We start from the raw sequence: 13,299 nt of genomic DNA, 5'->3' as shown, positions 1-13,299 counted from the left end.
CTTCTACTTTTACTCAAGAACAAGATCTGAGTACTTCTACTTTTACTCAAGAACAAGATCTGAGTACTTCTACTTTTACTATGTTATTTTATTTTTATTTCAGAAATATTTTTGACAGTTTATTTCTAGTGTCTTAATTTCTCTCATTGCCTTGTTTTTTGCTGCTGCAACGCAAACAATTCCCAAATTGGGATCAATAAAGTACTTCTGTTATCTCTTATTTTCTCCCAGCCCTGTAGTAAATAGAATATAATACATAGCCTATATATAGTATAGTACTCACCATGATGATGCAGTTGGTGACGGCGGGGTTGTGGACGCACCAGGAGGCCATCAGACAGGCCATCAGTCCCAGAAAGAGCCTCAGTGAGAGGGAGGAGAAGGAGGGAACACTGGCCCCGCCCCCTTTACACTGACCCCACCCCTTCAGCAGAGGTCCCGCCCACATATTGAGCCTCAGTGAGAGGGAGGAGAAGCGGAGGAACACTGGCCCCGCCCCCTGTACACTGACCACAGAGGTCCCGCCCACATATTATTAATAATAAAGCTTTATTATAGCACTTTTCATACAACACATGCAGCTCAAAGTGCACATATTTTATATTTTATTCCATTCTATTTCAATGTAAATACTGCTTTGTTTTATTTGTAATTGTACTATATATTTTTTTAAGTTTTCTTAATGGTACTATAGTGTTCTTAAAATAGTTCTGTTTTTTTTACTTTTATGTATGCACCAAGACATATTCCTCGTGTACGTTAACCCACCTGGTAATAGATTCTAATTCTGATTTACAAAATGACGCATCACAAGTTAAAAATAAACAACAAGAAATTCCCCTCAGATTATTTATTAAGAACTTTACATGCAGCACAATATAACATTTGACCAGGTTAATACACACAAGGAGGTTACATGTGATATATGAAGTTAAATCTAATATAATGGGCGGGATCCGAACAACCACCTTCACAAACAGCCGATTAATGAAGGCTCCTGTCCGTGTGTGTGTGTGTGTGTGTGTGTGTGTGTGTGTGTGTGTGTGTGTGTGTGTGTGTGTGTGTGTGTGTGTGTGTGTGTGTGTGTGTGTGTCGCATGTCAGATGAAAGTGTGAATAAAAGCGTGTGTGTTGTGTTTTCAGTGTAACAGCTGTCTGTGCTGCAGTCCGCTAGCTGCCCTGCTGTGACGACGAGCTCATGGATATTAAAGAGATGACGTCACGCTGCTCGAAGATGACGTTTCTCAAAGCACTTCATTTTTAAAATGTATTTATATTTTGTGGCCATTTATTTTATGAATGCTTGTGTTGTAGAATATTGTGGTTTGATGCAGAATGTTTTATTAGAAGAAAGAGAAAAGGTTGAACTCCAGGACAGAAAGACATTCTCATGAACTTCAGGGATGATGGTGTGGACGCAGATCTTGTCTTTTTTGTGCAGTTAATTGTATTTTTAGGGACATTTCATTTCCATAAAAACAAATGGGCTGACTCCAAACCACATTTTGTACATTTCTATCAAGACTTTAAACAATATATTAGCACGATAAAACACATTAGGAATAAGAAGGCAACAAATTTGATATTTAAAAAATATTTGAAATAGTATCAGAAATGTAGTTTGCTTTCCTTTTTAATTTGTTCATGTATGATATTGAATAGATAGATGAATACAAATAAAATAATAATCTAATATAATGTAATCACTCGACTTTTATGGGATTTGTATTATATTTAATACATATGTTTTACTGTTTTGAAAATTCTTCTCACGTGTTTTTTCACAGCCGGTGTTATATTAATAATATATATATACGTTAGTTTTTAATTCTACTAGTTTTAAACATTTAAAAATAATTCTACTTGACCACAGACAAAGTAAAATATCAAATATATTATTATTATTTATTATAATTAATCCCAATCCATATACTTTATTCATTCTGGGGGGAAATATGGTTTCATCAAAGTTGATTTATTTAAGAATAAAATATAAAAGACAAGATTAAATACAATATATATATATTAACACAAATACAAAATGTGCATTAAAAATACACACATATCTTTATAACAATATATATAGTTGTGTATTTGTATTAATTGTGAATATTATAAGTGTATATCTTTTTAGCCCAGCCGTGATTCTGCTATAGAGCTGCAGGAGAAACAGAGCAACAGCGCCCTCTGCTGGAGGAACGGCGGTACTGCATGTGGAAATCACAAATAATACTAGAAATATGAAAAAAGGATGATTCAGGGTGTCGGTAACATTCTCCATCTTTAATGAGTTCACACGCTTGTTTCAGACGTTACAGAGAAATAGGAAATAATACAAAAAAACATTCAAAGTTTCATTTTGGTCGACATTTGCACCACTTCCTGTTGTCTTATTCACTCTCCTCCGACTGCTCTTTTGATGTTGTTTTCTTTTGGTCTTGTAAACAGGAAGTGTGGAGCTGAAATGTTATTATCGGATGAAATACTGACGACCAGTTGCTGATGATCTCAGGCTGCAAACTGCACTTTGTTTTGTTAAATCATTGACAATCAAGCGTCACAGAAATGTCCCTCACAAACTGCAGAGGACGTCTTTGAACGCAACACGAATATTTAGTCTTAATAGCCGAAAAATAAGTGTTTCCTGTTTGAAAAAAAACGTTTAAACTCGGGACGAAACACCGAAGATCTCCTGAAGCCTCAGAAACCACGGAGTACTTGTTGGAGTATTATCTGAAGTATTACTTGCTCTTCTTGTCGGCGCCCAGCGCGTCGTGAAGCTTGGAAACACTTTTCTCGAACGGGTCCATGTCGAGCGTCCCTTCTTCGTCGAAAAACGCAGACACGGACTCGGTGAACTCGGCGTCGCGAGTCTTCTTGGTTTTCCCGTCAGTGAAAGAAACTCTGAGCGAGTACTGGTCGTCAAACCTGAGGCACATACAAATATATATATTAATAAATACAAATACAGATAAATAATTACTAAATAAATAAATATTAATAATACAAATAAATATAATTGAATCCAAATAATACAAATATATATAAATAATTAAAAACATGAATAAATAATAATAAATTGAATTTAAATAGCGCTTTTAATAAATAATAACAAATATATATATAAATGAGTAGCTCTCTGTTCGGAGCGCACTCATATTGGAGTTAAGCATAGAAACCTATCACGGCTTCCGGTTGAGAAACGTCTGCAATCTCGTGTTATCACTTTTCTAAAATGTCCAGTTTAGCAAAAAACCACTGTATTTTTATGATCAAAGTTTACACAAGAGACGAGCATGACCATCAGACGAGACACGCTACATCAATCAGGCCATCTACGGGCACCTAAGGACAAACCTTCTGTGACTTATCGAGCTATAAAGGAACTCATTGCCAAACTACCTCGCTGAAATAGAGTCCAGAGCCTCTTTCAACAAGAGATCGAAGGGCCATCTACTGATGAGCATGTACCCCTTACTGTGAACCCTAATGTCATGCTTGGTACTGGTGGGTGTCTTGTGCTCATCCTTGGCTGAGTTTGATATTGAAAGTGGATGAGATTGTTGATGAGGTTGTTGTTGATGATGTTGTTAATGTTGTTGATGATGTTGTTAATGTTGTCAGAGGCCTGTACTACGAAGCAGGATTCTAACTTCAGGGAACACTCGGGGTTTCCGGTCCTACGACGCTGGTTCTCTTTTTAGCAGGCTGGATCTCCATGGTAACTGATGCTGAGTGGCTAACCTGCTCCGGAGCAGGTTAGGTTGCAGGCCGTATATAACGAATAATTTAAAGTATTATTATAATTTGTTCTGTGACCATGACCTAATGGGGGGGGGGTGTTTGTCTTTCCTTTAACAGACATATTGTCCTGTGCTGAAGAAGGTACATGTAAATGAATGAATATGAAAATAACTGAATGTGTATAGAGCCAGTACGGGGTCGGAGCAGTGCATGCTGGGAGCTGACCGTTTGAGGGAGGAGCAGAGCGTCCAGCTGTGATCCGGGTCCATGCCAGCCGGGTCTTTCTGATGAGCCACCAGGAAGATGTTCTTCTCCCGGTACGACGTGTACAGCGTCAGCACCGCCATCATGATGAAGTACGTGGGCCGGGTTAAGGACAAGGACAACAACAACAACAACAACAACAACAACAACAACAACAACAACAACAACAACAGGCCATAAGACTGATAAACACCTGAACTACAACATCCATACCACCACTATGTGCAATATAAATACCATCATTACAAAACACTCTGCTGTAGAACACGTGCAATATCATTATTATGAGTGTTCTATGATAAGGGGTTATTACGTATCTGCCACTACGTTTCTTTCCATGAATGATGTCACCGTCTGTTTCCTGTAGTTACTTAATTGCTCTTTTCACTATTCTGTCAGTGTACAGTTTGATTATCATGCTGCTGTGTTTATTGTGTTTTTGTAACTCTGGCACAACCATTTCCTTCAGGATGAATACAGTCTTATCTTAACATTCACCTGTTTGCATCTTACACTCAAGTACAAGACCTGAGTACTTCTACTTTTACTCAAGTACACGATCTGAGTACTTCTACTTTTACTCAAGTACAAGATCTGAGTACTTCTACTTTTACTCAAGAACAAGATCTGAGTACTTCTACTTTTACTCAAGTACAAGATCTGAGTACTTCTACTTTTACTCAAGAACAAGATCTGAGTACTTCTACTTTTACTCAAGTACAAGATCTGAGTACTTCTACTTTTACTCAAGTACAAGATCTGAGTACTTCTACTTTTACTCAAGTACAAGATCTGAGTACTTCTACTTTTACTCAAGAACAAGATCTGAGTACTTCTACTTTTACTCAAGAACAAGATCTGAGTACTTCTACTTTTACTCAAGAACAAGATCTGAGTACTTCTACTTTTACTCAAGTACAAGATCTGAGTACTTCTACTTTTACTCAAGAACAAGATCTGAGTACTTCTACTTTTACTCAAGTACAAGATCTGAGTACTTCTACTTTTACTCAAGTACAAGATCTGAGTACTTCTACTTTTACTCAAGTACAAGATCTGAGTACTTCTACTTTTACTCAAGAACAAGATCTGAGTACTTCTACTTTTACTCAAGAACAAGATCTGAGTACTTCTACTTTTACTCAAGAACAAGATCTGAGTACTTCTACTTTTACTCAAGTACAAGATCTGAGTACTTCTACTTTTACTCAAGTACACGATCTGAGTACTTCTACTTTTACTTGAGGAACATTTTGAATGCAGGACTTTTACTGAAACAGAGTATATATTTAATTTAATAAAATAACATAATAATAATAAATATGAAATAATAATAATAACAATATGATATATTTGAAAGCGCTCCTGAGAGGATATGAGATGACGCAGCAGGCGAGGACGGGTCTGGACTCGGGGAAAGGATGCAGGAAATCCCACACTAACGCCAGGACAGCGAAGAGACACGAGACGGTGCACACGAGCAGCCGGCCGTCCACCAGACCAAAGTGCTCCAGGTAACAGAACTTCTCCAGCAGCACCTGAACACAACACACAACACACATTAACACACAGCAAGACCTGAGGCCTGTACTACGAAGCAGGATGTTCTCCTAGCGGCTAACTTCAGGGAGAACTCGGGGTTTCCGGTCCTACGAAGCTGGTTCTCTTTTTAGCGGGCTAGATCTCCATGGTAACTGATGCTGAGCGGCTAACCTGCCCCGGAGCAGGTTAGGTTGCAGGCTAAGAGCTCAACTCAACTCAAGCACTGCCTGCTGACCAATCAGAGCTCAGTGTGCAGAGTTTAAAGCGATCAAGTCATATTACAGGAGAAAGGAAATACAGAAAAGCTCAATCTCTCTGCAAGTGGACTGAAGACTGATGAATAACATGTGATGCATCACTGATAGATGTGTTGCATACAGTATACTGTAACAGCATGGCTTTCATGTAGAGTTGCTGCTTCACACACAGCACCTGAACACAACACACGCACTCCGACACCCTTTCACAATAAGAGCTCACCTTCTTGGCGGCGTCGTCCAGAGAGTTTTTCATGGCCGCTCCGTCCCATTTGTCGATCTTCACCGGCTTCTCATCGATCCTCCACTGAAGGGTTTAAAAGTGAATTCCATGAAGACATCAGTGGCGTTACGTAAACACACATTTAATGAGCGACTCAGACGGAATAAGGATCTCATAAAGGGTACAAAGGTAGCAGCTGCGGTGCGTCTGCAGCATGGAGAGAGATCAACGATACAACTATAAAAGGTATTCTTTAAAAAGCACTTGTTAAGCAAATGTGTCAGAGATAAATACGCTGACTGGCTGTGGACTTCAGCACAAGTTTACTTTCCCTTTTTACCCCAAAATTATCCAATGTTTCATATATTTTATGACATATTTTCATTTAATTATTTGCTATTATATGAACATTTTCATAAATAATCTGGAAATGTTTTGCTATATTTATGGATTTTGTTATTCATCTCTATACTATAAACATTTTTGATATCTATTTCCCCTATCATCCTCTTCTTCATCAATATATCAGGTCTCAGATATATCCAGAGCCTGTCTCTGATTGGCTGAAACACCAAACAGATCATTGCAGCATTACCCATAATCCCCTCTGTTTCAGTGCTGATTCTCTGTCTGTCACTTTAGATGAAAATAAGGAGCCCCTCCCCACGCCCCTCTGAGAGAGATTTGGTTACAAAGAACTCAATGGGCGCGTTCACACCACACACCTCATCATCTCCACCGCTCCCATTCTCATTTTCAGACAGGTTTTTATAGAAAGGACAAAAAGAGAGAGAATCTTTGTTCCTGAAACTTCCAGAGCCTCTTTCCACAGAGGGGACACATGTTGATGTAGAAGAGACATGAAGAAGAGGGGACACATGTTGATGTAGAAGAGACATGAAGAAGAGGGGACACATGTTGATGTGGAAGAGACATGAAGAAGAGGGGACACATGTTGATGTAGAAGAGACATGAAGAAGACATGTTGATGTAGAAGAGACATGGAGAAGAGGGGACACATGTTGATGTAGAAGAGACATGAAGAAGAGGGGACACATGTTGATGTAGAAGAGACATGAAGAAGAGGGGACACATGTTGATGTAGAGGAGACATGAAGAAGAGGGGACACATGTTGATGTAGAAGAGACATGGAGAAGAGGGGACACATGTTGATGAAGAAGAGACATGGAGAAGAGGGGACACATGTTGATGTAGAAGAGACATGGACAAGAGGGGACACAAGTTGATGTAGAAGAGACATGAAGAAGAGGGGACACATGTTGATGTAGGAGAGACATGAAGAAGAGGGGACACATGTTGATGTAGAAGAGACATGAAGAAGAGGGGACACATGTTGATGTAGAAGAAACATGGAGAAGAGGGGACACATGTTGATGAAGAAGAGACATGAAGAAGAGGGGACACATGTTGATGTAGAAGAAACATGGAGAAGAGGGGACACATGTTGATGAAGAAGAGACATGAAGAAGAGGGGACACATGTTGATGTAGAAGAAACATGGAGAAGAGGGGACACATGTTGATGTAGAAGAGACATGAAGAAGAGGGGACACATGTTGATGTAGAAGAAACATGGAGAAGAGGGGACACATGTTGATGAAGAAGAGACATGAAGAAGAGGGGACACATGTTGATGTAGAAGAGACATGGAGAAGAGGGGACACATGTTGATGAAGAAGAGACATGAAGAAGAGGGGACACATGTTGATGTAGAAGAGACATGGAGAAGAGGGGACACATGTTGATGAAGAAGAGACATGAAGAAGAGGGGACACATGTTGAGGTAGAAGAGACATGAGGAAGAGGGGACTCATGTTGATGTAGAAGAGACATGAAGAAGAGGGGACACATGTTGATGTAGAAGAGACATGAAGAAGAGGGGACACATGTTGATGTAGAAGAGACATGAAGAAGAGGGGACACATGTTGATGTAGAAGAGACATGAAGAAGAGGGGACACATGTTGATGTAGAAGAAACATGAAGAAGAGGGGACACATGTTGATGTAGAAGAGACATGAAGAAGAGGGGACACATGTTGATGTAGAAGAGACATGAAGAAGAGGGGACACATGTTGATGTAGAAGAGACATGAAGAAGAGGGGACACATGTTGATGTAGAAGAGACATGGAGAAGAGGGGACACATGTTGATGTAGAAGAGACATGAAGAAGAGGGGACCCATGTTGATGTAGAAGAGACATGGAGAAGAGGGGACACATGTTGATGTAGAAGAGACATGAAGAAGAGGGGACCCATGTTGATGTAGAAGAGACATGAAGAAGAGGGGACACATGTTGATGTAGAAGAGACATGGAGAAGAGGGGACACATGTTGATGTAGAAGAGACATGAAGAAGAGGGGACCCATGTTGATGTAGAAGAGACATGAAGAAGAAGGGACACATGTTGATGTAGAAGAGACATGAAGAAGAGGGGACACATGTTGATGTAGAAGAGACATGAAGAAGAGGGGACACATGTTGATGTAGAAGAGACATGAGGAAGAGGGGACACATGTTGATGTAGAAGAGACATGAAGAAGAGGGGACACATGTTGATGTAGAAGGGACATGTAGAAGAGGGGACACATGTTGATGTAGAAGAGACATGGAGAAGAGGGGACACATGTTGATGTAGAAGAGACATAGAGAAGAGGGGACACATGTTGATGTAGAAGAGACATGAAGAAGAGGGGACACATGTTGATGTAGAAGAGACATGAGGAAGAGGGGACACATGTTGATGTAGAAGAGACATGGAGAAGAGGGGACACATGTTGATGTAGAAGAGACATGAAGAAGAGGGGACACATGTTGATGTAGAAGAGACATGAAGAAGAGGGGACACATGTTGATGTAGAAGAGACATGAAGAAGAGGGGACACATGTTGATGTAGAAGAGACATGAAGAAGAGGGGACACATGTTGATGTAGAAGAGACATGAGGAAGAGGGGACACATGTTGATGTAGAAGAGACATGAAGAAGAGGGGACACATGTTGATGTAGAAGACACATGGAGAAGAGGGGACACATGTTGATGTAGAAGAGACATGAAGAAGAGGGGACACATGTTGATGTAGAAGAGACATGAAGAAGAGGGGACACATGTTGATGTAGAAGAGACATGGAGAAGAGGGGACACATGTTGATGTAGAAGAGACATGAAGAAGAGGGGACACATGTTGATGTAGAAGAGACATGAGGAAGAGGGGACACATGTTGATGTAGAAGAGACATGAAGAAGAGGGGACACATGTTGATGTAGAAGAGACATGGAGAAGAGGGGACACATGTTGATGAAGAAGAGACATGAAGAAGAGGGGACACATGTTGATGTAGAAGAGACATGAAGAAGAGGGGACACATGTTGATGTAGAGACATGAAATAGTGGATGTTGCATAATAGGTCCCTTTTAAATGTATGACTTTTTTATTTATTTCTCTCATCTGTTCTTCAACCTGTTTGAACAGTTAGACGGAAACTCACAGAGCGGAAACTCTTCACACTTTCATTTCCTGCTGCTGTTCCGACTTTATTCTGAATCGTCTTGTTCTGTTTAATCTTATAAACAACATGTTGCACATTTCTCTAAACTTTGAATGTAATATTTTTCATAATTTTTTATATTTTACTGTACTCAGTTTCTCACGTAAATATATTTTGAGTATTTATTGTCTTTATTTTGTATGATCTAAAAATAACTTTTATAATATACCTATTTTTGTTACTTTTTTGTTACGTTTTTTCTTCTTTCTGTATCTCTGTTTGTATAATTTATATCAAAGCAAATGTCTTGTAAGTGTACTTAAAAAAATAGATTTTGATTGTGAATTATCTGAATGTGTTCTTCTGTACATTTGTATTTTATGGTTCCATTTTAAATACTATGTGCATGCTTTTCTTTATCTAATGGTGTGTTATCCTCTCTGTCTAAACAGCTAGATCTCCTCTCTGTGGGACGAATAAAGGAAATCTTAATAAAAACATATGTTTACTTTAGCATGCTAACGTTAGCTTAGCTTTAGCATGCTAAAACGTTAGCGTATCTTTAGCCGCAGATAGCGCCTCTCCCCCGGCTCAGGCTGAGCGGATCTCCCCACTGCAGCAGCCTGAGCTCCGGGACAGAATGAAACCCAGAGGAATAAAAACAATAACTTTTAAATCCTCACTTTTTCCAGAAGTCCGCTCTTTCCGTTCCTCGCAGCTGCAGCCATTTTCTTCTCTTCCGGTAAAAAATAAATAAATCGGCATTCATGACCTGTTGGCTTCTGATTGGCTCTCACACAGATCACGTGTTTGAGTCCTGCTCACACACCAAACATGATAACTGAAAAATGCATTAATAATAATAATAGTAATAATAACGTTATTATACCAAAAAAAGGACCTAAGAACATAAAGAGTCTTTTATTAAATTATTGTATTTCTTTTTTTATTTAATTTTCATGTTTCTTTATGTATTTGTTTTGTAATGATTTATTAATTACATTTTTAAATGTCGTTCTTTTATTTATAACATTTTTGTCATTATTATAATTTATTTGTATGACTTTTTTTATTTGTATTAATTTTGTATTCGTATTGTTTTTTTATTTTAAATGTCGTTTTTAAAGTTTGTTTTTATTATTTTATGAAAAAATAGTGCAGTCGTGTTTCAGACATAAGGTCGTGGCTAAACCAAAAAATACATATTCTAACTGATGTGGGAAATGAAGATGGAGACAGACTGGAAATGGATTTAACAACACTCAGTTTTAAACAAGCTTGGACGGTGCTGTAAGCTTATGAGATATATATCTATCCTTTGTGTTCATTGTGTTGGGTTTTCATTGGAAGACTTAACGGTTGCCTAAAGGTCTAAGCATTGGTCTTGCATTTATTAACGACAGCTCTTCTTTTTGGTTCCCTACACTACGTATGGGTAAAGCTAGGAAATATTTGATGGAATTATACATTAAGTGTCCAGGGTCCATTCATTAGATGGCTACAGTAACCTAGAGGAAGCTTAACACATATCACAATATACCTTGACAATTACAATCCTTTCAGATGTTTAGCTGAATTTAGCATGGAGAACATACAACTCACAATCAACTATTAATTTGAATACCTCTGAGTATTCATTCGTAAAAGCATACCACGTAATGAGCGAAGGTGAAACAGCTCAGTGTCTTGAAAGAGATTAAACGATTTATTGCCAGGCCTAGACATTCAAAAATGATATTAGTTAAAGAGCTTTTCAATATTCCAAATGTAAATTCAAAAGTATATCCACAATGTTGATTAATACAAATTAAGGAATTTAAGGAGATATGTAGAGAAAAAGGAATGAAATCCTCCAGATGGAAAATCCACAAAGTTGATAAATGGTTAGAAGTCTTCAATACAAATATATAAAACATGTTTTGCAAGGGGATCAAATGCTTATTTCCCACAGTTAAATGCATATCAATTTGTATCTTTTATATCATTTCAATTTCTGGATTTTCTTTTTGATATTCTTACTCTCACTGATAAAATAAACCTACCATTAAAATGATAGACTGTTCATTTATTTTTTAAGTGGGCAAACAAAATCTGCAAGGGATCAAATACTTATTTCCTCTACTGTATGTCAGTGAGCGCCTGGTCAAACCGACAAAGCCCATCAAAGATCCATCAAAAGGAAAAACCTCCCTCTATTCAGCCGGCCTCCAGTCCGAGAGAAGTCCAGGTCCCACAACAGCTCTCATCTCTGAAGAATGACTGTTCTCTGTTCTAGGCTGGACATTGTGTCTGAGATACGTGATGGAAGTCTGGATGAGCTTTTTGAGCATGAAAACCAGGCATGTCCACCACCATTGTCACAAATGGGCAAGCTGAGCACTGGTACCAAGTCAGATTGGTGGGCTGTTTGGAGGACCTGATTTCTTTACAAGAGAATGCATCTCACTGCACAGTACAGGTCATCATCCTTGATGGGGTTGCTCTTGTGAACATGCTACGACCTGGTGCTGCTAAGACGTTTTTTGTGCAGAAAGCGTTCTCACCATACTGACATGCTCTCAGCTGGAGCATGTCAGCAGAGTCGATGTCGTGTGGGATGAATATTTCCCCGAAAGTCTGAAGGCTGAAACACGCAGCAAGAGAGGGAAATGAGTTCATAGACGCGTTGAGCCATCCAGTGTCATTCCTGGAAACTGGACAGAGTTTCTGTGCATTGAAGACAAGAAGGCTGAACTGTTCTCCTTCCTGGCAAACAGTGTGACACCCTTCAACACTGGCAAACAAATAATCAGTACCTGCACCATGCACACATGAGGAGGATAACCACATCCTACTGCACCTAGGAGATGCTGTGAAGGAAGGGAATAGCAAGGTGTCAATACGCACACTTGACACGGATGTGGTCGTACTGGCAGTCACAGCAGCCCAATCCCTCAACATCACTGCTGTGGGTTGCCTTTGGAGCTGGGAAGAGTTTTCTGTTACGACTGAATAAACGGGTTTGAACTCAAATGCACGACTCACACAGGTTTTAACAAAAAAAGGGTTTATTCAAACCAAAGCTCAGCTACAGTGGTTTACAAAACTAAATTACTCTTAACGAGGAAAAACAGTATCAAAACAAAGTCACTCTTAATGAGGAAAATCACTAGGAGCATGAATAACCAAATACTCAGAAAAGACGTGGCTCAAAGCTCTGCTTGGGATTATTCCTGGCATGATACGCTGGTGTTTGTCACAAGAAACGAAATGAACTGGCACAGGACAAAGGGAGACGAGGACAATAAATACACCAGGTCATGGGGAACAGGTGGAAACAATCAGAGACAAACAAGGAAGGGAGGTCAGAGTATCTGAAACGAGAGGGAAGGTTACTATACAACAATAAAGGGAAAATCACTAGACAAAGACAAAAACACTAAACTAACATAATTTGCGAGAGATAACATTTTCGGCATTTAGTAGCGAATGAGATGGCGGGATCACTAGGTCCAGATCGATGCATAGCCTTACCAATGTTCCATGCATTTACTGGATGTGACACTGTGTCATATTTTGGTGGCAGGGGCAAGAAGTCGGCGTGGGATACATGGATGACGCTTGATGATGTGGAAGAGGAGTGGAAGCCGGTCCGCCCCTCCCCAAACACAGATCACGCAGACTGGGTGGGGCCTCACCTTGGACAGGGAGCCTCATCCGAAGCGCAAACAGTTTTGCCACTGCAAGGTTCCGGCGCGTGCTCCACTAGCACACACCACCC

The 13,299-nt window shown here is 39.5% G+C and overlaps 1 protein-coding gene across 1 annotated transcript; it reads right to left on the bottom strand.

Moving 5' to 3' along the window:
• Positions 1–2,261: 2,261 nt before the first annotated feature.
• On the bottom strand, positions 2,262–10,336 carry spcs2 (signal peptidase complex subunit 2). The gene is made up of 5 exons (XM_079678612.1): positions 10,223–10,336; positions 6,030–6,113; positions 5,386–5,545; positions 3,969–4,104; positions 2,262–2,927 (listed from the first exon to the last, which is right to left on the bottom strand). The coding sequence occupies exons 1-5, from the start codon at positions 10,265–10,267 to the stop codon at positions 2,741–2,743; spliced, it is 612 nt and encodes a 203-aa protein (XP_079534738.1). The 5' UTR covers positions 10,268–10,336; the 3' UTR covers positions 2,262–2,740.
• Between the last annotated feature and the right edge of the window lie 2,963 nt (positions 10,337–13,299).

The sequence above is a fragment of the Notothenia rossii genome (genome assembly GCF_949606895.1).
Source record: "Notothenia rossii genome assembly, chromosome: 4".
Classification (NCBI taxonomy): domain Eukaryota; kingdom Metazoa; phylum Chordata; class Actinopteri; order Perciformes; family Nototheniidae; genus Notothenia; species Notothenia rossii.
This window is presented reverse-complemented; position numbering and strand designations above follow the sequence as displayed.

Excerpts from the sequence above, each read along its gene's own strand:
- spcs2 (XM_079678612.1), bottom strand. The coding sequence starts at position 10,267 with ATGGCTGCAGCTGCGAGGAACGGAAAGAGCGGACTTCTGGAAAAA. Across the intron at positions 5,546-6,029 it reads TGGACGACGCCGCCAAGAAG|GTGCTGCTGGAGAAGTTCTG; the intron begins GTGAGCTCTTAT and ends TGTTGTGTTCAG. Across the intron at positions 2,928-3,968 it reads CTCTGCTCCTCCCTCAAACG|GTTTGACGACCAGTACTCGC; the intron begins GTCAGCTCCCAG and ends TATGTGCCTCAG.